Source organism: Manis javanica, chromosome 10 (genome assembly GCF_040802235.1).
Source record: "Manis javanica isolate MJ-LG chromosome 10, MJ_LKY, whole genome shotgun sequence".
Taxonomy (NCBI): domain Eukaryota; kingdom Metazoa; phylum Chordata; class Mammalia; order Pholidota; family Manidae; genus Manis; species Manis javanica.
Window position 1 is genome coordinate 3,306,121 of NC_133165.1, and position 26,305 is coordinate 3,332,425.

The 26,305-nt window shown below is 49.1% G+C and overlaps 1 protein-coding gene and 1 long non-coding RNA gene across 14 annotated transcripts; one reads left to right on the forward strand and one right to left on the reverse strand.

Moving 5' to 3' along the window:
- Positions 1 to 3,568: 3,568 nt before the first annotated feature.
- On the reverse strand, positions 3,569 to 17,024 carry LOC140843014 (zinc finger protein 75D-like). Of its 3 annotated transcripts, none has more exons than XM_073214626.1 (9): positions 16,870 to 17,024; positions 14,440 to 14,540; positions 13,458 to 13,656; positions 12,714 to 12,802; positions 12,311 to 12,395; positions 11,172 to 11,263; positions 10,765 to 10,888; positions 9,073 to 9,183; positions 3,569 to 8,908 (listed from the first exon to the last, which is right to left on the reverse strand). In XM_073214626.1, the coding sequence occupies exons 3-9, from the start codon at positions 13,585 to 13,587 to the stop codon at positions 8,313 to 8,315; spliced, it is 1,227 nt and encodes a 408-aa protein (XP_073070727.1). In that variant the 5' UTR covers positions 13,588 to 13,656; positions 14,440 to 14,540; positions 16,870 to 17,024; the 3' UTR covers positions 3,569 to 8,312. The 3 variants fall into 3 exon arrangements, with proteins under 3 accessions (XP_073070727.1, XP_073070725.1, XP_073070726.1); XM_073214624.1 differs by having other exon boundaries at positions 12,311 to 12,437; positions 16,870 to 17,023; XM_073214625.1 differs by having other exon boundaries at positions 12,311 to 12,437; positions 16,568 to 17,020.
- A 291-nt stretch (positions 17,025 to 17,315) lies between these two features.
- Positions 17,316 to 26,135, forward strand: LOC108385660 (uncharacterized). Of its 11 annotated transcripts, XR_012121925.1 has the most exons (6): positions 17,316 to 17,751; positions 18,713 to 18,787; positions 20,543 to 21,151; positions 22,366 to 22,419; positions 22,511 to 22,625; positions 23,110 to 26,135. It is a non-coding gene; the product is annotated as an uncharacterized lncRNA (long non-coding RNA). The 11 variants fall into 11 exon arrangements; XR_012121930.1 differs by lacking the exon at positions 20,543 to 21,151; XR_012121926.1 differs by lacking the exon at positions 18,713 to 18,787.
- The last annotated feature ends 170 nt before the right edge of the window (positions 26,136 to 26,305 follow it).

The window sequence follows — 26,305 nt, forward strand, 5'->3', positions numbered from 1 at the left end:
TTGGAGGACTGATTACTTGGCACTGACTTAATACAAAGCTACAGTAGTCAAGACATTATGATATTGGTGAAAGAATAACCTTCATTAAATAAACTTCTGCTCTACAAAAGACACTGTCAAAACAATGAGAAAACAAGTCATAGACTGGAAGAAAGTATTTGAAAAGACATAACTGACATAGGACTGTTAAACAAATTATGCAAAGACCACTTAAAACTCAACGATGTGAAAATGAATGACCCAACTAAAGAAAGGGCCAAAGACCTGGACACCTCACCAAACAAGGTTACACAGATAGTAAATGAACATATGAAAAGGTGCTCCTCACAGGACATTAGGGAACCGCAAATTAACATGCAATACCATTATACAACTATCAGAATCATGAAAACCCCAAAACATGGACAACAAATGCTGGTAAGGATGTGGAACAGGCACTCTCTCTTATTGCTGATGACAATGCAAAATGGCACAGCTTTCCTTGTTACTCTCTAGTAAGTCCCAGACCCTGTAAGCCTAAGAACACCTAGAGGAGGGAATATCTGCAGGTCCCATGCTGTGTACAGGGACAAGAAATGATTCTGGAAGGCAAAGCACCCTGGTTAACTCTACGGAATTACCTGGGGGGAAAGTTCTGAAAATAAAGACCATCCCTAAGAAAGGATTCCTGGCCCCTGGGTAAATCAGGATGTAATCAAGTGATGGCACTTCTGACAAATATTCTTGAGCGCACCACTCTCTCCTCTTCCTTGAGATGCTGAGGACTCGTGTGATTGGTCAGCATACTGGTATAAGGGAACCCTGGCGGGCCGTCTCAGGAGAGCTGAAGGGAAAGAGGGGTAATGAGTCGGCCAGGAGCTTACTCCTAAGTCCTGCTCCACCACTGCATGGACACGAATTTGCTTTCTTCCTGGTGCCCTCATATTCAAAAAGTCTTGGTGTATCTGAACTAGGAACCAAGAATCCTCAATTCTTTCCCAACATCTTCTCCTACACACCTTAAGACAATCACTTCCTGCCATTTGCCTTAAGTGGGTAAAATTGTACTATTTCCAGAATATCTCGCCTGCCTTTGGTACACCTGCATATGAACAGGTGTTCAGAGGTGGAAAGAAGTACGGCTTTAGAGCATTTGCAGCTTTCCTCAGGGGTGGAGAGTTCATCTCCATATCAATGGGCAATCACCTGGGCAGCAGAGGGCTTATCTGTACCCGAGAGGTGAGGGGGGGCCGGCGTTGTTGCTGCTTGAGCAGGAGAGAAGGGCCCAGATTGCAGCTTGTAAGCAATAAATGGATTTTAAACTTTATTTCTCCCTTTGACTGATTTCGGTTTTTAGAGGTATTTTGCCCCAGGTTTTCCTCTCCCCGGACTAACACCTTATATACCCGATTCTTCACTCCTCCTGACAAGTAGCATAGTTGAGATCCTGTCATGGCTTTGAAGTTGACAGATGTTATACCCAGTTGGCAGCTTCTTAAAAGTGTGGTGCCATTTTACAAACCCATCTGCAAAGTACTCTTTGCCATGGCAGATGCTGGAAGCTATTTACACTGTTCTTGCTAAAACATTTGGATCGGCTACTAAATACTGCAGATGCCAAACACAATGGCTTACATTGACCTTGGAGAAGTGAATTCTGTCAGGCCCTTGCAAGAGGTCTCCAAGTCATCTCCTTGAAGGAGGATGCACAAGTCCCAGCTCTATTCTGTCCACAATACGCAGCCATAGTGTCTGAAGCTTCAGCTTCATCTGTAAAGGTGATGCCAGCCCACTAGCCGAGAGGCTGTGTGGTGTGGAGGAAGAAGGCATTTAATTGTATGACAGGTCATTATGGGTCTGCCCTTCTACTAAGTCAGATATACACACTCAAATTCCAAAATCTGTGAAAATACAAGCGAGGTCAGCGTTTCCCAAACTGGTGCTGCAATACAAGTCTTCAGAGCTGCTTAGGTGTGACTCACACATACCACCACCACCAGGGCTCCCGAAGTACAATAAGCTGGTCACTATTGTATGCTTATACTCCTCCTCTTTGACCCCAAGTTTCACATACTTTAAACATAAATGTTCTAGAAGTCCTCTATTGTGAAAAAACAATTGACTATCTAACCTATTGTTCCCAAATTTACTTGAGGGCAGAACACTTCTTCATGGAGCCTCACTACCCATCTCACACACACTGTTCTGAATACTAGTTTGGGACCCACTGACAGAGCCATATTTATAAGGTCCGCTCCAGAACTTTCTATATGCTTTGTCAAGAGTCCATGGGAGGAGAGGAACCAAATGCTTCAAGACCCTTCGGTTTCTCTGGGCATTCAAGCCCTTGCTGCTGTCAAGTCCCAGAAAGTGGATACTGGGGGATGAGTGCTGGAAGGGGGGGTAGCGTGGGTGGAGGTGCTTTCCCTGCACATGGGATCCAGTCCTCCCATCCATGCTGAAGCTCCCTGACCTCTGGGCTTGAGCATTCATGCAGACAGAATGACAGCCTTAGACATTCTTATTTCCCCGACATGATTCTTGTGTGCCCCTCCAGAGGACGGCATGCTCTTCTCTTCCTTCTCTCCTGATACAGAACAAGATTAGGACCCGTGTTAATAACACATCTGTCAAGCACTTGATACCTCAAGAAGGGAGATCACTAAGCCAGGGAAAACAGAAACCAGACCTATTGTTCCAGTGTTTGTAGCAGTTTGATATATTCCCTTTCTTGTATTTATTACACATTGCCATGTGTTCGTATTATGCTCAAGGCTCTGCACAAGATTCAAGAGTGAAGATGCACTAGACAGAACAGCCCCTGCCCTCCTGATGCTTACAGTCGAATGGTGAGAGATGGAAACATGGAAACAAACCAAGTAACTAAGTTGTGATACTTGCTATGAAGAGAATACACACAGTGCTCAGATGAGAGATGATGATGACCAACATGTATAAGTGTAGGTAAAGAGAAGCAACGGCCCTTATGCAAAGTTTGGCTTTTAAAATGTGGGAAGCACCTCTTAACTCAAACAAGACTGGAAAGATGAGCTTCTTCTCCCTTAAGGATGAATAGCTTTGATTTTGGGTAATGCTTCCTACCTTATGTAAAGGATGAGGGAAATGGTTTTTAAAAATATTTTTCTAACTCCTCTAAAAAGCTAATGTTCCTTAAGCAACTATTTTTTTTTTATTATTAAAGTATCATTGATAGGCCATCTTTTGATGGTTTCACATACATACAGTGGTTCAACATTCACCCATATTATCAAGTCCTCACCCCGTTGCGGTCACTGTCTATCGCAAGACCGTTCAGTTAGTCTTCTCCCTACTGTACTGCCTTCCCCATGACATACCTATATTGTGATTTGAGAATTATAATGCCCCTTGATCCCCTTCTCCCTCCCCAACTCCTTCCCTTTGGTAACCACAAGTTCCTTCTCAGTGCGAGTCTACTGATTTTTTGTTCCCTCAGTTTTGCTGTTTTTATACTCTACCCAAGTGAAATCGTTTGGTGTTTGTCTTTCTCTGCCTGGCTTATTTCACTGAGCATACTATGCTCTAAATACATCCACACTGTTGCAAATGGTAGGATTTCTTCTCTTTTAATGGCTGAATATTCCACTGTTTATATGTACATCATCGTTATCCATTTACCTACTGATAACATTTAGATTGCTTCCATATCTTGGCTATTGTAAATAGTGCAGTGATAAAACAGGGTGCATTCATGATAAAAACTCAACAAACTGGGCATAGAGGGCAAGTACCTCAACATAATAAAGGCCATATATGATAAACCCACAGCTAAGATCATACTGAACAGCGGGAAGCGGAAAGCTTTTCCTCTGAGATCGGGAACAAGACAGGGATGCCCACTCTCCCCACTGTTATTCAACGTAGTACTGGAGGTCCTAGCCACGGCAATCAGACAAAACAAAGAAATATAAAGAATCCAGATTGGTAAAGAAGAAGTTAAACTGTTGCTCTTTGCAGATGACATGATAGTGTACATAAAAAACCCTAAAGATTCCACCCCAAAACTACTAGAACTGATATTGGAATACAGCAAAGTTGCAGGATACAAAATTAATACACAGAAATCTGAGGATTTCCTATATAGAAAGAGAAATCAGGAAAACAATTCCATTCACAATAGCATCAAAAAGAATAAAATACCGAGGAATAAACCTAACCAAGGAAGTGAAAGACCTATACCCTGAAAACTACAAGACACTCTTAAGAGAAATTAAAGAGGTCACTAAAGAATGGAAACTCATCCCAGCCTCTTGGCTAGGAAGAATTAATATAGTCAAAATGGCCATCCTGCCCAAAGCAATATACAGATTTGATGCAATCCCTATCAAATTACCAACAGCAATCTTCAATGAACTGGAACAAATAGTTCAAAAATTCATATGGAACCACCAAAGACCCCGAATAGACACAGCAATCCTGAGAAGGAAGAATAAAGTGGGGGGGGATCTCACTCCCCAACTTCAAGCTCTACTACAAAGCCACAGTAATCAAGACAATTTGGTACTGGCACAAGAACAGAGCCACAGACCAGTGGAACAGACTAGAGACTCCAGACATTAACTCAAACATATATGGCCAATTAATATATGATAAAGGAGCCATGAACATACAATGGGGAAATGAGTCCCATCAACAGATGGTGCTGGCAAAACTGGACAGCGACATGTAAGAGAAGAAACTGGATCACTGTCAAACCCCATACACAAGAGTAAATGGGAAAACTTTTATGGTGGTCAAATCCTGTTACCCAACCGTCCAGATGGTTAGAAAAAACTGCTTAGCATTCTTATGCTCAAACTCTCCAGGAGCATTAAACACTATTTTCATGTTCTAAAAACTAATAAAAACCCTACAGTTTCTGTTTGATTCAAAGCTCCCCTCCTGTCCTTCCATTCAGGTGAAAGTTAGCTGAGGTTCTCAGGACCAGTTTGAGCTGGCAGAAAATGCTTAATGGCGGGAACTCAGAATCTGGGATGGTCCCAGCACTGTAACCATTTAGCGCATTGCAGAGAAGGGCCTGAGGATTTGGGGACTAGCTGGGCCCATGACCCACTTCTCAGAACCAACCTTGGAGTAGCTGTGAGGCTGTTATATGAAACAACTAAAATAAAGCTCCTTGTGAGTTGCCTTAAAAATCACCTGATCAATCACAGAACCCAAGAAAGGACTAACAGTTACCAAAGGGAAAGAGACTGGGGAGGATGGGTGGGAAGGGAGGGATGAGGGGGTGAGGGGAAAGAAAGGGGGCCAAACGATTAGCATGTATAATGTGGGTGGGGGGGCACAGGGAGGGCTGCGCAACCCAGAGTAGACAAGTAGTGATTCACAGCATCTCACTACGCTGATGGACAGTGACTGTGAAAGGGGTATGTGGGGGGTACTTGGTGATGAGGGGACCCTAGTAAACATAATCCTCATGTAATTGTAGATTAGTGATACCAAAATAAATAATAAAAATAAAAATAAAATAATCTGATCACGGAGGATATTATTTGTGAGAACCTGAATACTAACTTTTGAGGCTGAACCTAGGAATTTTTTCTCTTATTTCATTTTTAAGCCACATCAATACATTTTATGGTTCTGGTTTTAGTGACGTACTCTCATCCCTGTGACAAGACTACAGAAATGCCTCTTCCAAACTCCACATGCACCACGAATTCCAAGCATAAGCAGTTCAGACATGGTGCTGCTGGTTACTGGCCAAGCTAGGACCTTCCCACTGGGGGCCCTTCACTCCCCAGCTGGAGTGTCCTGCCCATTTTCCTGCCCGAGTTTCTCCCCAGCTGTCCTCCGCTAGTACAGGAGCAGCCAACCACACCAATCAAAGCACACTTGCTTCTTGCCCACGTTCCACGTTTTTGAGGCACAACTCATCTGGACTCTACCGCACTCACAGGAGGAATTCAGGACAACTCCGACGTCTCCCTCATCCACCATCAAAAGAAATAAATGCATCTTGTGCACATGGGGCAGTGGAGCTCCAGGGAACAAAGTAGGTGGAGCGGGGTGAGAGGAGGGCGAGACCACGCGAACCAGACTTCTCCATGATGTGTCCGGGTAACCAGTCCGTCTGAGTTTCCTGTCACCTACAGCCTTCTGAGCTCCTGAGTGCTCCCGTCAGTGTCACATTTGCTCAGTGGAGCATCTAGAGGAATCCAGATCTCTTCTGAAGGCCAATGAAGTGGCGGGATGAAAAGGAAAGGTTCCCGAGCTCCAGCACAGCTCCCCCTTTTAGGACAGGCCGGTTATGCTGCAGAAGCACACAGCACCAACGGGTCACTGGTGAACGCAACGTAAGTCTAGTTCTCAGCCCCAGAATTCTGTGATAGGCCTGGGGGACTCTCCACAGCGGCGTTCCCCCATGTGGGGGTGCGGGGGCTCAGCGCTCCAGACCGCTTCCACCTTGCGGCTCTCCCTGCCTCAGGCACTTCCATGACTGAGGCAGGAGAAGACAGCAGTGCAGCCTTGTACCAACAAACAAATGCCGCAGCCCAGGAGGTAGGAGGGGAAGGAGAAAGAAATGTGCACTGAGGGCATCGACTATTGGGTAGGCCGTGGGGAGCTTTCCTTTCATCAATCCCCCTCATCTCCAGAACAACCCTGAGTTGAAGATTCTCTTTCACAGGGAAAGCAAAAACAAGAGTATTTCCGTAGCCAGTCCAGAAATAGGAAATGTTCTACAAGCTAGAAACAGACCCAAGGCAGTGTCATCCAGAGCGGCTCTGCAGGGTAGCGCACACCAGTCCTGCTGACCCTCCTCCAGGCCGGGCTCAGGAGGCTCACTGACGACCCACATACCCACTAGCTATGCTGATAGCAACAAGCCCCCACATCTCTTTGAACCTTAGATTCCTGGTTTATAAAAAAACAGATCAGGAAGTGATAATGTAACCATTTCCCTGGTATCACTCAAGAGCTCTAACAGGAACATATGTGAGTCACCGCTGCAAGTAAAGGGTGAGGTATAAAAAACTGCACATCATTGGTATATAGGGGGCCTTCAGCTATATACTGGTTACCACCTAAGCCTGCTGTGAAACGCTGCTCTGGGGAAAACAGACAGGGAGACCCTGCCTGCTGAACAGCTTCCAGTGTCAGACAGACAACTTGTGTGCATTCACCTTGCCCACCACACAGAACCAGGTCCCAACCCTTTACTCTTGAGAACCAGGTCTCCTGCTGATTGGCATCCCAGTCACCGTGCGCACTGAACCACATCCTGGCAGCAGCACACACTCCAGTCCCAAACGTAACTCTTCCCTTGTTCTACTAAACAAATGCCAAATTAAAAAGCAAGCAAACAAAAACCTGGTAAGTTGATCCTGAACTCCCACTATTTCTTTTAAGCCTTGGGAAAATGCTGACTTATGGCTGTTTATATCCTACTTTGGGAGGTAAACAAACAGTCTGGTTTCTTTTACTACAAGTTCTTCTTTACATCTGATATGTTCCATGGCTAAAAATTCTAACCTGATTCCATATGATCTCATTGTACATGGTTTCCTTTTTCAAAAACCAACAAGAATGAGATAGTGATTAGGTTCCCTAGTGGTGAATTACATGTGATTTTTATCACAGTAAAAATTAGGCTAAAAAGACTTAAGAGCTAAAGTTGCAGGGACTCAAACAATGTCCCAATTTGTGAACTGTGTCCAACAACTAGAGAAAGGAAATCCAATTTGTTCCTTGGGAAACTTTCATTAGAATTCTTCTGCCCTGCAAGACTATGGAAATTGGCATGTCTGCTGCCTTGAAGATAATGGTATGCAACTGAACACATACACTGCTGCTTTTTGTTTTGGAAGACCACGCCGCAAATGTTTCCCTCCCATGTGTTACAGGAGGCTGAGGAGAGCAGTACACCACCACCATTTCCTCTGTGACCACAGAAGACTGACAGATTCAAGGCTGCAACTGCTATCTGAAGCGGAATTTGCTATTTTGCCAGGTATAATCCCCAAACAGCCTTTTGTCATCTTAAGAATATTCTTAAAAAATTTCTTGGTTAATGAGTTCCCTTATGGTTATAAATAATCAGTAAGCAGTACAGTTACTAATGCATTCCTTCCACAGACATCCGTTCCTTTCTGTGAAACATGATGTTTATATCTTCACATTTTCCACTGAAGAAAAAATCACCCTGCTTTATGTTGCATTTTTCGTAAAATTTAGGGTCAAGCTGCATTTGGTGAATTTCTTCAGACTGAAGACACTGGAAAATCTTCCGTTCCCTGGAGGAGTTTCTGGTGCCTAAGAAGGCTTGCTGGCCTGCTGCAGTTGCCCCTGATGTGCTACAGGTGAGTTCGCCAGTGCTTAATAAGGTGGGCATTCTTACTGAATTTTTTTCCACAGTCACTACACGAAAAGGGCTTTTCTCCAGTGTGAATTCTTTGGTGTGTGCGGAGATTTGAATTCTGGTTGAAGCTTTTCCCACACCATGAGCACTTATATGGTTTTATTCCTTGGTGTATCCTTAAGTGCTTGTTAAGATCTGACCTATAGGTAAAACTCTTACCACACTGTGGACATGTATGTGGTTTCTCATCACTGTGAATTCTTTGATGCTTGCTAAGCAAAGAGCTGATTCGGAAGCTTTTCCCACATTCCTGGCATGGAAAAGGCTTCTCTACTGAACGAGCTTTGTTGTGAAGCTCTATAAGTCTCAGCAGCTCTTTTTCCCAGGATGGAAGTCCATTAGTTTGCTTCACTGGAAAATCTTGGTGACATGTCTCTGCCCTGTGTACATCACCATGATTTTCTTTGTCCACTGTGTTTTGGGAAATGTACACTCTCGCCTTTTTCGATACTATGTCTCTCGGTGCTTCTATTTCTGAGTCAGAAAGACATATGGGCTGATCATTTTCAGCATCATTTTTGAGTTTTAGCCCTGTTGGAATAAACAAGAATCAGCCAACTCTAGGCAGAGGAAGACTACTATAAAAATGGAGACAAAAAATCCAATGATCACTCATTTTAAAAACAGATGAGTACAATCTAAAACCAGTAAGCCCTTGCAAATATCGCTATCAAGGCATCGCATGGTGTATTTACCTATAGGCAGCTTTCTAGAGGTGTCCTTCAACTCCAGGGACCCTTGAACCCATGGCTCTTCCCCTTGCTTTAGACAGGAGATCACTTTAGGTTTCAGGAGCACAAATAATGCTGTGAATGGAAAAACTGAGGTCAGGGACTGGTAACTTTATTAGCAATGGTCACCTATTCCAGCCTATTTCAGGAAAACCAAAGGACATATTCACAGTATATAACCCCAAATGGTTAAATGGATAGACTCCAGTATCTGGTATCGGGTATGTATTACAATGCGTTTGTGGGTAGGTACGCAATACGGAGACTGAGATAAATCTAAGATAGATCTATGGAAAGGATGCACGGCATGGAGATCCAGTGCATGTCACCTCCCTTCTGCCAACAAGAACTCCCCACGAAGGTGGAATCAAGCTCCAAGAATGCAGGGTATACAGGATGGTGCTGTTAATGCTTTAGGAAGACGCACCCAGATCGGACCACCTCTACCAGAGACAATGGGAAGGCTGCTGAGCTGGGGCTCATGTGTACAAGTGATCCCTGTCATGACTACAGTAAGTTATTTAGCTCTCAAACACCAACACTAGACACAGGAAGACGTCCATACCCACTACAGCTCACTGGTTTCCTCAAGGGAGAGAAGAGTTACATGAAGGAATCAGACAAGAATCACTTAATGCACTTTTTGAAAACAGATTGCAAAGTAAGGGAAGTATTCATCACTCAATGAGAATGTAATGACTGGCTTTGTATGCCAGACACTGTCTTCAGGTAAGGTACATGTGGTGAATAAGACAAAGTCCCCTGATCCCACAGAGCTTATGTCCTCGGGGAGGAGTGACAGAAGTAAACAACAAGAAATTAAAATAAGAAAATAGTAAAAGTTTTCAAGAAAACTAAAGCAGGGTGAGGGAGCATTTAAGATTCTGCTTCCGTGAAAGTACCCTATGTGAGGTTATGTGGACGAAGGGCTCAGTGAGAAAGTGGTATTTGAGCAGAAACCTAAAAGTAAAATTTTCACCATGTGGCAAAAAACTGCCAGGAGAAGAAGGAAAGCAGAAATGAGGACGGCACGTTCAAGAAACAGCCAGATGACCAGTGTGGCTACAGAGGCCTGAACAAGCTCACAAGTGGCAGGAGTTGGGGGCAGGCAGGAGAGTAGGGGCTAGATTTTGGGACTGTCCTGGGAACCTTGACAAGGAATGTGGATCGTATTCTGAATGTGTGAGAAGTTCTCCTAAGTTTTGAAGCAGAGAACTATCTTCAGCTCCTTAGGTTTTTCAAAGACCACTGCTGTGTGGAAAGCACGGTGGAGACGTTCATGGCAAAGGACCATGGACACGGCTGGACTCAGGCTCTGCTGAGCGAGGAACCAGGACTGTGATGCATCAGCAGTGGGTACGATGCCAGATCACGGAAAAGGACAACTGTTTCTTGCTCTGAGCAACTGGGAGAAGGGGGTGCCCTTACCGACCCAGGACAGAAGAGCAGGCTTAGGAGAGGACAGAAAAGAGATAAAAAATTCTATGGAGCATACGGAATGTGGACTAGACAAAGCTGCCAAGTGGTTGGGCACCTGTCCCGTCCACACCATCTGGTTGAGAACCCACCAGCTACGTGGCACTAGGGTGCATTCCCAGCAAGCCGAGAACAAGACAGATACTCAACTCCATTGTAAACGGTGGCGAGAATCTTTACCTAGAGAGATGACAGTCTCATAGTTCTCCTGCATTACGTCATTGTAGAGGGCCTCCTGAGTGGGATCCAGCAGCTCCCACTCTTCCTGGGAAAAAGACATGGCCACTTCTTCAAATGTCAAGTTCTAAAGAAGAGAACGGGCTTCAGCTCAGTATTTGCCACTGCCCACCATCTTGCCCACGAGCTGCATGGTTGGCCAGGCACTGGAGGAATGAACAGCATGTGATTTATTAAAAAGCAAGATAAAAGGAAAGAGGCAAGGGATCAGCAGTCAGGGAGCTGCCCACTTCCCCAGGGAGACCACCTGGGCTACCACGCCTCTGAGCACCTGCTGGGCACCTGCTGGGCAGTGTGGGTCATGGGCAACAGAGAAGGGCAGCTCTAAACAGCTGGGAACCGCGGCTCACCTGGGACTCGGGCAAGACGAGCTCAGGAACCACTGTCCAGTCTTTGGTGTTTCTCAGCTCAGGAAAGGCCAGGATCTGGTGAGCAGGCACAGCTGTGGGTGGAAAAGAGCCAGAGGAAAGTTCTCTCGCCAATGACATCATTAAACTTATTTTTAAAAAACAGAAGATTCTTTTAATAGAGATGGGACACCCTCACAACTGTATATGGTACCTAGAGGTGGCTTTCCCATTGGAAATGAGAATCAAGCACCTACTGGCCCTTGCAACTGGTGCCCTCCTTGACTGTGTTAAGTGTTCATGAGTAAAGCCAATAAAAGGAATCTGGTATATTTCCTCACATGAGAAAGTATTCTAAGTTGGGCAGAAAGTAAAGGTGTCTGAAAGTGCAGAACTCAGAGTCCACTGTGCCAGACAGAAGAAATGAGAAGACAGAAATGAGCTTGGTGAGCTCAAGAAACAGCAAAACCAGTGTGACTAGAGGACTGAGCAAGGGCACAGGTGGCAGGAGAGGAGGGAAGGGAGTTGAGTACTGGCCAGATTCCTTACCATGGTCCTGGGTACCTTGGTAAGGAGTTTGGATTTCATTCTCAAGTGTGAAGAGTCATCATATGGTTTTGCAGCAGGGATATGTTGTAGCTTGATCTGGTTTGGAAGCCTCTGGCTGCTGCATGGAAACAGACTGTGGGAAAGCAGGAGTGACAAAAGGGGCGGCCAGGCAGGGAGCTACCGCAGTGGGCCTGGTTGGAGATGCCGCTGACTTAGACCAGGAGGATGGACACAGCTGGACCCAGGCTATACTGTGTCCGGAGCCAAGAGGACAGTGATGCGTCACCAGAGGGCATGATGGCAGGATCAGAGTGAAGGATGGATGCGAGTTTTCAGATCTGAAATATCTGCTGAATTATGGTGTCCTTTATGCAGATGAGGAAGAAAAGAGGAGACTAGATCAGAAGGGACTGGGTGAAGGAAAAATCAAGAATTGTAGGATAAGAAATGAGCATGTCGACTTGGATAAAGCTTCCGTGTGACCGAATACACCTCTGCCCAGCCCACAACCAGCTACTTGCCAGAGGGGTGCTTTCCTAGTGCTGAGAAGACAGATACTCAACTCCATTGCAAACGGTGGCGGGAATCTTTACCTAGAGAGATGACAGTCTCATAGTTCTCTTGCATTACGTCATTGTAGAGGGCCTTCTGAGTGGGTTCCAGCAACTCCCATTCTTCCTGGGAAAAATACATGGCCACTTCTTCAAATGTCAACAAGCTCTAAGGAAGAGAATGGGCTTCAGCTCGGTATTTGCCACTGCCTACCATTGTGCCCAACAGCTGCATGGTTGGCCACGCACTGGAGGTTTTAACACATGATGCATTACAAGTGCGAAGGCAGAAAGGAAAGAGGGAAGGGATCAGCACACAGTCTAGGAGCTGCCCACTTCTCCAGGGAGACCACCTGGGTTAACATGCCTCTGAGCACCTGCTGGGCAGTGTCAGTTACAGGCACGAGGATAGGGCAGCTGTCAACAGCTAGAAAGCACAACTCACCTGTGACTCAGGTAAGATGAGCTCAGGTACTGTCCAGTCTTTGGTGTTTGTCTGCTCAGGAAAGGGTGGGATCTGGTGAGCAGGCCCAGCTGTGGGTCCAAGAGTCAAAGGAATATAATGGGCTCATTACTAACATATACCAGATTCTGACTCAGCACAAACGGGAAACCTTTACAAGTGTGTATGGTGCCCTGAGTGGCCTTCCCATTGTAAAACAGAACTAAGCATCTACCAGCACCTACAACAGGTTCTTCAGTTTTCATAATGAATTAATAAAAGTAAAACCCTTTTTTTTTTTTCTCTCATGACACAAACTATTCTGAGTTAGGCAAAATTAAATGTACTTGAACTACTCAGGGACTCCAGTGTATATATTAGGAAATGTAGGGTTTTTTTTCTTCCTGGTACTGTTTCATATTCTGCCACTTACAGGTCTTTTCTGATCCAAATTTCTTCCACATTTCATGAGGATGAGGATGAGGTGGCCCCACCCCTCTCTGCTTTTCTAGGGAACAGATTCCTTGGTGTCATTACCAGGGTTCTATGGTATGGGTATTTGTGTGCTCTAGGCCAATCCCACCTCCACTCACATCTACTCCATTTTACTGCCACCTGAGGGCATGGTATTACTAACAGGGATATAATTGCAGGTACACAGAGTGGGCACCCAGAAAACGCTCACAATGTTCTAACTCAACTAACTCCTACTGCAGCCATCAGGAGAATCATTGCGATGTTCCTTACCCCCCTCCCATACAGGCTGACTCCCTGTATGAGTTCTCCTGCTCAGCTGTTCTGGCAGACCCTGGTATGTATTCCAGAGTTCTCCACGCTCACAGGACATGTCCACTGGCTCATATTCTGCTGGCTTCATCTTGAAACCTGAGGCCTCTGAGGTTTCTCCCAAGAGCACTGCGTCCTTTCCCAGCTCATGGACTCCAACCTAGAAACAACAGTCACCTTTGATACCACGGAAAGTGAAAGGGAAGCCTCACTGACCCAGCACCAGGGGGCCTGCTGGGGGAGCTCTCAAGCCCAGCACTCTTCTTCAACGGCAGTCTCCACAGGCAGAGACAGAGCCTTACAACTCATCGTACTTTGGCTACTTTACCACCCACTAGGAAGAGGAAGGATTTCTGCAGCACTCCCTTCCCAGGACCCAACAGCCCAGGCAAGAGATGGTCACAACTCAGCCAGACAGCAGGCACAACGCTCAGAACTCTCAATTTCCGCCAGCAGACCTCTTGCTCAGAACACACCCCCAATTCTGTCCTTCTTCTGTAAAAGAGCCTACGTGGACTTTGTTTTCTTGTCTTGCCTGTGGCTCTGCTATGGCCTGCATGTCCAGAACCACAGTTCTCTGCTGTTCCCAAACACACTGAATCTGCTAGTACAGTAAATGGCAGTTTTGTTTTTTTTGGTTGATAAGAACTTACTTTTGATTTGGAGGCTGGAGGAAGAGGGCAGGGAAAATATAGAGTGTAGATGGTAGAATGTGTGAGACCCTAAAGAAAATGACAGAAAGACTAAAGAGATATTGAACCATCTATTTTCCACGAAGACCTAACCAGAAAATCTGGGAAAAACTGAAGAAGAAAAAGGGTGTGACTACTGCCAACATTCCAACACAGCCACACAGAACCCAGCTCAAATCAGAAGCAGGGTTTCACAGGCCACCTACTCTAATGCCGCATGGACCCACATCCTCTCAACTTGACTTGCATACCTGTTAGTCGTCTCCTGTCTTCTAGTGTTCTCCCCGACCAGCACCTATGATGACTGAGACCCAATCAGGTCCCGCACAAAATCAATATAAGGATCTTCTTCCTAAGGTATTGAGGAGAGAAAAAGAGTACATGTCAATAAAAAAGTCGTATGAACTTTATCACTTGCTATCTATTATAAGACAAAAATGAACAGAAGTCTTGCCTTGCCTTCCATTTAAAAACCGATTCCTGGCCCTTTCCCCTCCCCCATGCTTTCTATTATTCAGTTGAAACAAAGAGTAATTCTTTGAATTTTGTCTTAAAAAAAAAAAAATCAGGAATGGCTGGTGGGTGAGAAAACTGGCAACCCCTGGTGCAGTTTTGGGAATACCCAAAGACTTATCTGACGTGCTTAATTCCATCCTCCCCATGTTAAGGAAAGATTAGAACATTCTGATTCCTCTTAAAATTAACGTTACCACTCCAGCCTTCTGTCTTTAGGAAGGAACTCCTAGGATCCTCCCTCGCCCCCACCCATGAAGATGGAAGCCCTCCCGCGGTGGAACATCGGGGAGTCTCCTTTCCACTGAGTGAATCCTGGCAGGAGAGCCGAGACAGCAAGGCCAGCAGAGGATGTAATCGGGGAAGGCAGCCTTATTCTCAGAAAGCATCCCCCAGCCAGGGAACTGGGCACTTAGCCTTCTTCCTTCGCACTTCTCCACAAGATGCGTGAAGGCACTTTGTAGAAGACTCCTGCCAAGAGTTTAAAATTGTTCCTCACTTGACCTAGAAAAACTACCGCTACCCTTGTACTGTTGGGCAGCTGTAGTTGGGGAGGGCTCTCTCTGCGCACCAGGAGAAACCACAGCTCTGGGCAGGGAAGGGTTCTTAACTCTAAACACGAAGCTCCATCATGACAAGTGCACATGAGCAAGGAGTTCATTAAAGGGAGAGTAGCAGAGAGGCGCAGCCGCTTTGCAGGCAGCAGAGAGCAAGGGAGAGCGGAGGGAGGAAAGAGAAGCTCACTGAACTCCTGCTCGGCATAGGACAAATGCCTTCCCTGCCAACTCCTAAAGCCAAGGGTCACCTGGCGTCCTGTGTCTGCCTGAATCTGCATGGCATTGGGACTAAGCCCCCACCACCCCAGGATTTGGGGGAGCCTCAGAGCACTGGCTGGAGTGAGATTATGTTCTGAGAACTCTCCAAAGGCAAAGAAAGGAGATTTTCAGGCAGGCTACTGAAGAGCATGATTGTACAGCTGCAGTCCTGTCCGGGTGGGTCACCCAGGCAATGGGAACTTGCAAGCCCAAATCAGAGATCTCAGTAGCACTTCCCTACTTGTCTGAAGTAGGAGAGACAAGACTAGTGCTTAAGTCTACAAAACTGATTGAAATAGTGAAGTAAAAGACACCACTGAAAGAGCGCAGAGACAAAAGGCAATTAAGTTGAGCAGTAAGAAGTCTCAAGACAAAAAGTACACACTTGAAGAAAGGGGAGTGCAGATAACCTCAGACACAAGGCTCATTTAAGAGCTTAGGATTCTGTCTTTTAAGGCTTTCAAGCATGGGGCAAAAGGCAGCGGAGGGCAAGTAGTGGCAAAGGCTTGACGTGTGGTCTCGTGATGTGTATCTCCCATGAAAGACATTATGTCACCATCCATACTCAGCCCTCTAGATATTGTCAGTTAAACCTAACAAGGAATTTGTTGATCCTGTTCTTCACCTGGTTACCCTCAAGCACCGGGCACATACCAGTTAGGTCGGCTTGCCCTGCCTTAACATATTGTTGGGTGAGTACTAAAGAATATATTAGGAATCCTAACCTCTAAATCCCTGGTTTTTAAAATGGAATCTTAGCCTTAGGATACAGTCCTGTTCTTACTTTACTGTTTATATCTTGACATTTTTCATCATAGGCAGGAAAAGTTCATAATAATGCATGGCCCATGTCCCTGCCCTACCTCAGTTTGTCTACAAAACGTTTAACCAAATTTCAAGGCTTAAAAAAGACATGGGATAATGGGCCTCGGTGACGACGACCGCGACCCTCCGCTGACTGCCTTTCTTCCAGGGTCACAGATTGTCGCGACCCTGCCGGCCACCTGCAGAACCGGCCCCGCGGGCCCGCGCAGCAGCCCGGGACACTCACAAACGCCGGGCTCCGGAACCAAGGGACACTTCCCACGCTTTGGCGCCGGCAGACGCTGCCCTCCGGGGCCGGACGCCCGGTTCTCCCGCGGTAATGCCAGCTGAGCCAGCAGAGGCGGGAACCTGGACAGCGCCGGCGGCGAGCACCGTGTAGCCTCGGGGCGGGAACCAGCCGCGAGCCGCGGCGCCACATTCGCAGAGAGCCCGACGAGCGGCCTCCCAACCGACACTCCCGCCGCAGGCGCCCGAACATGGCCGCCTCGCCCAGCCGCCGCTGCCGCCGGGAAGGCGCAGCTCCGTTACCTCCTGGAGGCCGCCCCCGGGTCCGCGGCGCCGCTCTGACGAGCACGACTCTCAGACCCGCTCTCGACGCCCGCGGGCCCGGAACCACCAGCGCCCGCCGGAGCCCGCCGCCCACTAGAGGCAGTTAGCGCGCCGCGGTCAGAGACGCGCGCCCCGGCCGGAAGCGGGCGCCATGCGCTTCCGGGGCGGGGCTCCGCCACAGCCCTGCCGGCAGGAGAGCGGTAAGGCCACCGAGTCCCGGGCCCGCCGAGGCCTAGAGGGGCCGGCGCGCGGCTGCCGCCCGCCCGCTGCGCGGCTGGGAGGCGTTGCCCTCCCTCGGCACAGCCGTGCGGGCGCGTCGCAGCCTCCGAGTGACGGGCAGGACCTCAGTGCGAGGCCAGGGGCTGCATCACCTCACGGAGCGCCCCGGGCCCGCGTCCCTCACGGCGGCGGTCTTCTCGTGAGCCAGCTTTTCGCCTGCGGAGTCGGTCCCTCTCACGCGTCTCCCTGACGGAGGAACCGAGAGCTACGAAGTGACCTGCTCGGGGTCACGTCGTTTAGCCGCGGCAGCCGCTCGGCTCCGCTCAGGCCCGTGTCCCGTCGTCTGCTCTGCCACCGCGGCGCATCGCCTGGACGCCGGGCACCTCCTCATCTGGCGTCTCCTGCCCGTCTGGCAGTCGCGCACCGTCCGTACCCACCGACCGCCGTCGGTGAGCATCAGCGCCGCGCGGACGCCCGCCCCTCCCGTGGCGCCCGCCACCAGGCCGGCCTTGTTACCGAGTCCGCTTCGCCGCAGCCAGTGCCACGCAGAGCAGTGGACAGTGCCTGAGTCGAGGAATCTGGCAAAAACCTTTTGTGAACAAAGGGCGATTTCATCACCGTCAGTGACACGGGTCGGAAAAGGTAGACTTATAAAAGGGCCGAGGGGTTGTCCGCGGGGGGAGTGGGGCCCCGCTGCAGGCAGAGGGACCGGGAAGGGCACAGCCTGGGGCGCCGGGAGGGTCGGGGGGGGCAAGCTCCCGGGGACCTGCTGTGAGTCTCGGTGCGAGGCCCGGGACCGCATCCATCCTCGGCTGAATGGTGTGGCACCCTCCGATCTTCTGACCGGAGAAAAGGATTCGACGGGCGATAATAACGAGCACTGCCCAAGTCTCTCGGATGCCTTTCACGGCCGACTCATTTCTTCAGAATGCCGGTCGGTTGGCACCTAGTGTCTTCACAGGGGTTCATTGCTTCCCGTCTCTCAGCAACCGGGGGATAGAAGTGCTCTGGGCACTGAGGTCCTCACTGGGGTCTGACCCGAGGCTGAGCATAGCACCCCGCAAAGTGAGTGAATGGAGTTCGGCGGCCAGGGCGCTCGGACGTCAGTGGCAGGCCTGACTCCTCACGCGGGGAGGGGGCTGGTCAGGGCCGATGAGCAGAAAGCGGGAGAGACACCCTGTGCTGCGGGAAGAGGAGCCAAGGCCCCGGCGGGAATTCTGGTTCGCACTGAGCTTGGTTCCCTGGTCGCTGGGCCCTGCTGTGGGGCCCGCAGAGTCCCCCAGTCTCTCCTGTTGACGACCCTTCCTCTGCCTGGGTACTGCTTGGGGAACGATGCACGTCCAGCTGGAAAGCAATGGGAGCAAACACATGCCACTGATTCTGAGACACGGCGCAAGTGCCGGATGCCCTTGCTGGGCGACTGGCTGGACTCAGCAGTGCTGCTGTTGGCGAACAAGTACTCCTCTTACCCTCTTCCCCTTTATCAGTTATCATTTAGTGCCTCAGTTACAGCTGCCTCTTTGAGAAAGTGGCTTGACCTTGTCATTGGCTGCACACCTACTACCTGTCCTATTAGTTCACACTCCTCTCCGTGCTCCATCAGCCAGTTGGAGGTCCAGACCTGAGTGTGGGTGCTGCGGTTTTCACTGAGGATGCACAGAGCACGCCTGGGCAACAGGTGAGAGAGATGGTCAGAACCTTGTGGTCTTGCTGTAAGGAAGTAGAGAGGAGCGACACTTACCTGAGAGATGCACAGTAGCCCTCTGCTACCTTGGAAAGCACTGCCTAGCTTACCTTAGGTTGGTACTTTGCCCAGTGTATGGAAAGAAATTCTCATTTGTTTTAGTAATATACACTCGTATGCAGTGAATGTTTGGAGTCCCTAATTAGAGTGGTAAAAACACTGCAAAGTTCTCCAAAACAAGGCCAGAAAAGGACAAGTGTCCTTCACTTGGAAGCTCAGGAGAGTAGAGATGTTGGTGAATTAAAACCCGATCTCTTCCTAGAAAGTTCCCTGAGGGGCAGATGGCCATGGGTTGTACACTAAACATATTGTATTAGAGCTGGTCTCTGCCACCTGGATTAAGCAGTCAGTTGGGACAGTGATGAGTTTTACAAAATATCTGCAGGTGGCAGCTAGTTCTGAGATGCAGTCAGTGTAACTAGGTTTTTGGAGAAGGGAGGTAAGAGAGGCACCAGAGAAGGAAACCAAGGGCTTTGGTCAAGGGAGATCTGCAGGGAAGGAGGCAGCGGAAGTCCAGGTCAGAAGTCTTGGAGGCATAGCAGCAGAGAAGTGACCCACATCGGAGGCTCTGTGGGTGGACAGGAAGCAGCTTGCTGGGGATTCCGCGTCTGCAGGGCTGATGTGGGAGGTGCTTTGTTTCCAGTGGGAACAGGGACATGCTGCAGGCTGTGGCGGGGTGGGGGCGGCAGAGTGGTTGGTGAAGGGGAGATGAGATTTCCCAGGGCTGAGAGGTTTGGACATAATTCAGAGGGAAGAGCAATGTGGTAGTGACACGAGGGATGGACGTGAGGAAGTTACTGTGAGCTCCACGGGACTGCACTACTAAGAACAACTAGGATCAGTACAGAAGGGCTGGTAGCAGCCCATGAACACAGCTGGTGTGGACACCTGGACTAGATGGAGCAGAAATCCCTGTAAGCTACCAGTCCTCCTGGTCCCAGTCTCCTTTGCCCTTTCTGTGTTGATCATCTCCCTGGTTGTACCCCACAATTTCAGAACCAAATGCTTTGCAAGAGGAAAACAGCACAGGAATGTAAATGTTAACAGCTACTGAAAGCTCCCCCAGCAGTGAGGGAAAGTGGAGGTAAGAAGCAGAGATGGAGGGGGTTTCTTTCTCAGGACCTCGGTGCCTCTCAGATCTGCTCCTCAGTGATGTTAAGGATGAGCTACAAGCTGGGGATTTAAGAAAGAAGTTGGCTTTAAAAAAAGAAGATTGCCCTGCAGAGCCTACGATATGCCAGTACTGGGGATTTTACAGTGAAGACAGGCGTGGCCCCTGGCCCAGTGAAGCCTCCCTTACTTGGGGAAACAGACAAGCAAATGAGTACGAAATCCTTCCTTTTGAGAGTGCTTGGAAGGACCCCCACAGGCTGACCTGATGGAGACTGTGAGGGGCAGGGGAGTGGGGATCACGGCAGCGCTCTGTGAGGGGCAAACAAGCTGGGACCTGAAGAAGAGGAGCTGGCTGTGCCGAGCTGGAGGGGGGCCCTCCAGGGAGAGGGCACGGCCCATCCCAAGAGCCTCAGGTGGCAGAGGCGGTGGCTTGTTTGAGAGAGGATGGTGGGTTTGCTCTGGGATCAAAGATGAATGGTGGGAGAGGAGGTGACAGGGATGGCAGGGGCCGGCAGGGGCCATGTCATGCTGGGCTTTCCAGGCTGCCGAGAGGAGTTGGGATTTTGTCGCACACAGTGGAAGCAGCTTAAGAGTGTAACGGGGATGATGAGACCTGACCGACTGGATTCTGTGGAGGGAGCAAGGACACGGGGCAGGCAGACAGCAGGCAACGACAGTGGCCCGGACCGACAAAAGGAGAACGCATTGTTCCGGCTAGACGGTTGGGGCAGGGAGGAGGCCAACACAGGTGGGGACCAGCAGCTGTGCTGAGGCTACAGGCGCTGCCTGACGTTAAAAGCGGTCATTCTCACGGCCATCAAATGCCCACCACTTTAGCACTGCTGGTGTGTTGGGCTATATGCTAGGTGCTCCCATGTAAGTGACCTTAGTCACCTGCGACCTAGGGATTGAGACCACAGGCTGTTCATTTTTGCCACAGCAGCTGTGCTCCCTTCTGTATCATGTCATTGTTGTCATGCTGCTCTTAGCCGTTTGGAGTTAGAGATGATGAGTCTTTTCTCAGGTCTCGGGTTCTGGGGAGGACGTGAAAATGCTCGTGGAGACAGCAGCCCTTTGGGAACAGCCAGAGATTCATGGAGCTCCCGCCTGACACGGGACTCATCCCGAGGCCCTGACTCTGAAGGGGACCTGGGGTTCACACTAAACACCACAGACAGTCAGAAGGTGAGAAGCCTCTGCCCTCACCGAGGACAGGGAGCAACTGCGTGTGTTGGAAATGCAGGTCTCAGCTGCCCCTGGGCTCAGATGAAGTGCCTTTTGAAATATATCCACGGTATTTCACTTTTTAGCACTTAAAATAGGGGTGCAGATTTTTTTGTCAGCCTGACTCTCCTTTATTACAGTTTAGTGCTGTCACAGTGACTGTTGTGGGGCGAAGATGAACATGGTTCCCCTCAGCTTCTGCAAAGCAGTTTCTCACACACCTGAAGGTGTCCCTTCTCCATCCTAATCTCTTCCAGAATCCATCTCCCCTGTGACGTTTGCCTTTCTTCCAAAGCTCAATTTATTGTTTTCTCTTATATTTTTTATAAAATATTTTTAATTAAAAAAATGTTTAATCAGGTGAAATTCATGTAACATAAAATTTGCCATTTTCAAGTGAACAGTTCAGTAGCATTTAGTGGTGTCACAATTAGTTATCATTCGCACCTCTCTGTCGTTGCAAAATAAGGGAAATCTATACCATGAAGCAGTTGTTCCTCATTCTGTGTGGACCTGCCTGTTTGGACACTGCATGGAAGTGGAATCCTACAGTGGGACCTTTCGTGTCTGGCCTCTTCCATTTATCAGCATTTGTCAAGCACGTCACTACTTGGTTCCCTTTTCTGGCTCGTGCTCCTCTGCATGGACAGCCCAAGGCTCTACTGTGTCTCCTCCATGATGCACTCTGGCTGCACAGTTCAAGACCGCCTAAGGTCACTACCTTTAATGCGCAACTGAAAGCTGCCATTACAGGTTGCTAAGTAATTTTCAAGAGCCGGCTCATAACTTTATACTCAAATCCTAGAGGAAAACATCCTGCCCTCATGCTGTTTAAATCCGTAAGCCTCAGTTCATGAACTGGAAGTTGTCAGAGGTTTATTTGCTTTAGTAGTTTTTTAAAGTGCAATGAATACTCCAATATTTTTGTCAACTCTGCCACTTAGCGTTTATTTCTTCTAAATCCCTGGCAGCACCTGTGCTCTCTGCATCTGATTCTGAGGCTTTGGGTCTGAGTAAAGGGGGGTCAGGACTCACTGTGTTCCAGGTTCTGCTCCCCCTGCTCACCGTGCCTGAGGGCCACTCAGATCCCAAGTTATAACCTCCCCAAGGGTCACAGGCGTCTGAGTGCCCTCCGAAGTCAGTAATAAGTCATCAAATGAACATTTCCTTTACAGAACTGCAAGATGGGGATCCTGGAAGACTGTTATCTTGGTCTGCAGAAATGAAAGGTTTGAGTTACTGCAGTATTTTTGAGAATGAAAAAAAATTTTTTAAGCTGTTATGCTAAGAATCTGGTAAAAGGAACTTCTCCACACACAGAGGCCATTGGCTGAGACACCGGGCCTGGAACTTGAGGGAGCATCATACTCACCTGGGGAGCACATTAGAACAGATCCCCAGGCCTCACCCGACTTCCTGGTTCACTGGAGTGGAGGTAAGGCCTGGGAACATGCATTTGTGACAGTTCCCACATGCTGGTGATGCTACTGGTCCAGGACTACTCGGACCCCCTGCTCTGGGGCCATCACGTGGCAGCCGCCATCTAACAGTGGCTGTTTTCTCCTGCCTGGCTTCTTCCATAGGCTCCCAGGATCCTCTTCCAGGTCAGGGATCTTTGAGACAAGGAGACGGGGCTGTGCAGGGGGCAGCGGGGGCTGAGGTGACCTGTGGTTGTTGCCTTTTCTCTCCTGAGGTTTCCATGTCACCTTGCACTGTCTCACCCTATAAACCCTTCTTTCCAGACATGATAGAACAATTTTTATGTGGTCCACTGATCTTCTGGGATTGTTTTCTTATTTTGTCCACTCTGACATCATCACATATCTCTGCCCACCCGGATCCTTCCCCTGGGGGCCTGACTCCTCCTTCCTTGTTTGCCCCTGACCTAATGATGTGATCTAGTCTCTGCCCCTCCCCAGGAAAGAGGGGAGCTATTTTACAGGGTTGTTACAGGGGCCAGTTGAATTACAGGACCGAAGCAAGTCCCTGTCATGAACGGACATCCTTTAGTCCTGCAGACAACGCTGCTCTTGGGGCAATACATACATGACTGACAGAAAGAGGAGGAGACAGAAGTATCCTGTACCCAAGTCCGCTGTTCTCTCGAGTCCCTCCTTTCCACCAAGGCTCGCCTATTCACATCATCCTCTTACGTGGCCACAGCTGCCATGGATTCCCACAGTATGGAGCCCAGCCAGCACTACCCTCATCATGAGTCATCCCATGAGGTATCAATGGGATTCAGGATAATTAGGGAGAAATAAAAAGGGCGTCTTCAGTCCACACTCTACTCCTCCTTCTCACTTGAAGAGGCTGTTTCTTTCTTCCACTACAAAGAGTGGAAGAGATACTTTGTTTTACGAAAAATGCTCAGAGTAGCATGTCTTCCTCGGAATGGCTGCAGCTGGTTGTGGCAGAGTTTGAGAAATTAAGATGTAACCTCTTGGGCTGCTAAAACCAGCACCAGGATACTGCGTCCGTGTCGGCCTCCTCCCTATCTCCCACCCACAGATAGAGGAGGCGACGCAATGAGATATCGAAGACCTGAGTGGGCCAGCCAGGGGACTCAAGGCATACCAGCACAAGAGTGGTGCTGAGAGGGCACCTCTCATATTTATTGATCAGGCATCACATTCTTGAGTGGGTTAACAAGTTTCTAGACACAATGATTAACATGCTTTACTACAGGAATGCAATTGCCTCCAGGTCGCTGGGGTAAGTTGTCCCTGGCGCCAGGCAATGAGGAGGTAGAGATAACAGGAAACAGATCTCGGTTTAGATTTAGTGAGCTGCGGCCTGCACGACAGATAACAAGGAAGGCAATCAACTCCCATAAACAGAATGATCTATGGATGGCAACCTACGGGTCCGCCCTGTGCAATGGGTGGGCCCTGTTCCCTGGCAGGAGGGCACTGGGGCAACAGAGAGACCAAGATGCTCCTGGCCAATCTTGGTACTTCTGTTTTATGAAAACCTCCACACTCGTCAACAGAAAGGGCAGATCTACAGGGCGCTGGGGAACAACGCCGGGAGCAGGGCTTCCTGTGGACCCCAAGAGTAGTGTCACTCCAAGTTCAGAAGCCTGCAGTTGAGTCACGAGCTGGCCAAACCCAGGATGGCCTTTGGTTTCTCTGCTCCAGATGCTGGACCAAGAGTCAAGAACATGCACTATAGGAGACTGAGTGACAAGATGAAGCACGGCTGGCCTCTTCCTCTTTTGTCACGGTGTCAGAACTTCCGAAGAGACAGAAGACGAAGATGGGTGGACTTTGGGGCCCATGTACCCGTGCCCAGAGTTTCGAGCTCAGATGTGTTACAGGGGGCTCACAGCACTTCACTGTCATCAGCTTCAGGTGGCTGATCCCGGGAAGAACTCCGGCTGGGTCTGTCTTTTCTATGGCTGCTAAACAGCAGCGCCTTCCTCATCCCATTGTCCTCCCTTCTCTCCACTACAGTGAACTTCTCTTCTTTGAGGCTTTGAGGTCAAGAATGGGATTAAGAGAGAATCCAAAATTGGGTGCTCACAGGAAGTAGAAACAGGTATGGTGTTACGGGGAAGGTCTTGTGACATGTCTGGCAGTCTGAGCTAAATGGAGCCTGCAGGGTGAGCCAGTATCCAGAAGGCGCCACAAACGTTCTCCAGGGGAGCGAGGAGACACGGTGCTGGGAAAGCATGAGTAGCCAGACTTGGCACTGGGGAGCAGGCAGCACCTCTCCTGTGAGGGGGAAACTGCCCTCAGAGTTCTGCCCTCACGACCAGCCACCCCCCAACTGGAAAAAGCTTCTAAATCTCACGAATGTGGAAAGAGCGTTAGGCAAGGTTCTCACCTAGTTGGTGATCACAATACACACAGGAGAGACCCAAATGCTGTGAATGTGGGAAAGAATTTAGAGAGCGCTGCTCCCTCACTGCCCACCCGTGAACGTACACCAGGCAGAGGCCCTTTCAGGGTGGGGAGGGTGGGAAAAGCCTCCACCAGAGCTCCAGCCTCGTGGTCCCCCCAGGACCCACACTGGGGAGAAGCCATCTCAGTGCGCCATCTGTGGGAAGACTCACATCAGCTCCCAGGTCAGCGCTCACTAGCGAAGCCACCCTGGGGAGAGCCCACCCAGACATGGGTGGTGTGGGAAAACCTTCCCCAGCAGTGCCCACTCACGCTGGAGGAAGATTTCAGGGGCTCTCAGTGTGAGCAAAGCTCGGTAAAGAACTCCACCCTGACCCGCCATCGGGCTACACACAACACTCGCATCCCAGGAAGAGATGCGCTGTGAGCTATAGGAAGCCTCACAGGTCCCATCCTCAGGCCCACATGCATTCCTGGAGCTTCCCACTGCTTGTGCAGAACTGGCTAATCGTTCCCAGGCTGAACAGTAGGCTCTACTGTCAGCCTACTGGAGAACCATGTCCAAGAGCAGGAGTCAGTGTAAGGATGCTGCATCTCACGAGCTCTGTCTGGGCCCAGAGTCCCATCTCACTGTGACCTTCTGTTCTTCTTTGAAGGGCAGAGGCTGTGGGACCCATATGTCCTCCTGGAACACCAGGGTACCCTTGTTCTGAACAGAGTATGGGGGGCTAGTGGCCTGTGCAAAGTCAGAGCAGACATTCTCCCCTCATGGGAAACACATCTAGAAGCTAACAGGCAGGGTATGTTTTCATTCATTAACTGACCTCTAGGCACCTCCTGCTGGACAGCAGCACTACCCTCAAGCCACATCTCTGCTCTGTGTTCCCGTCAACAACTACAAGGGGACGAAGGAGAGGATGGGTTGAGCTACTGGGAAATACTGAATCTAAGCGACTAACCCTTGAGCAACTGTAATATCTACATTAATCTCCCTGCACCCTACCATCCCCAGTCCCGGTGTCGGGTTTCTCATAGTAAAGGTTTCTACAAGTGTAAAAGCACTGCTCTTTCTCATGAAAATAAAGCTGCTTCTGTCCCCACTTCGGGCCTTTGACTGTCATTTTCTCCATTAGCAACTTCACACTTTTGCAGAAGCCTGCAGGGTCCTGAAGAGGACTGAAGTGCAGAAGCTGCTTCAGGGCAGCGGGGCATGCAGAGAGGAAGTAAGGGGCAGGAATCAGGGAGGAGGGACCAAACTGGGCCAGGAGAG

Excerpts from the sequence above, each read along its gene's own strand:
- LOC140843014 (XM_073214624.1), bottom strand. The coding sequence starts at position 13,587 with ATGAAGCCAGCAGAATATGAGCCAGTGGACATGTCCTGTGAGCGTGGA. Across the intron at positions 12,438-12,713 it reads TCATCTTACCTGAGTCACAG|AGCTTGTTGACATTTGAAGA; the intron begins GTGAGTTGTGCT and ends TCTCTTCCTTAG. Across the intron at positions 9,184-10,764 it reads TGAGACTGTCATCTCTCTAG|CATTATTTGTGCTCCTGAAA; the intron begins GTAAAGATTCTC and ends TTCCATTCACAG.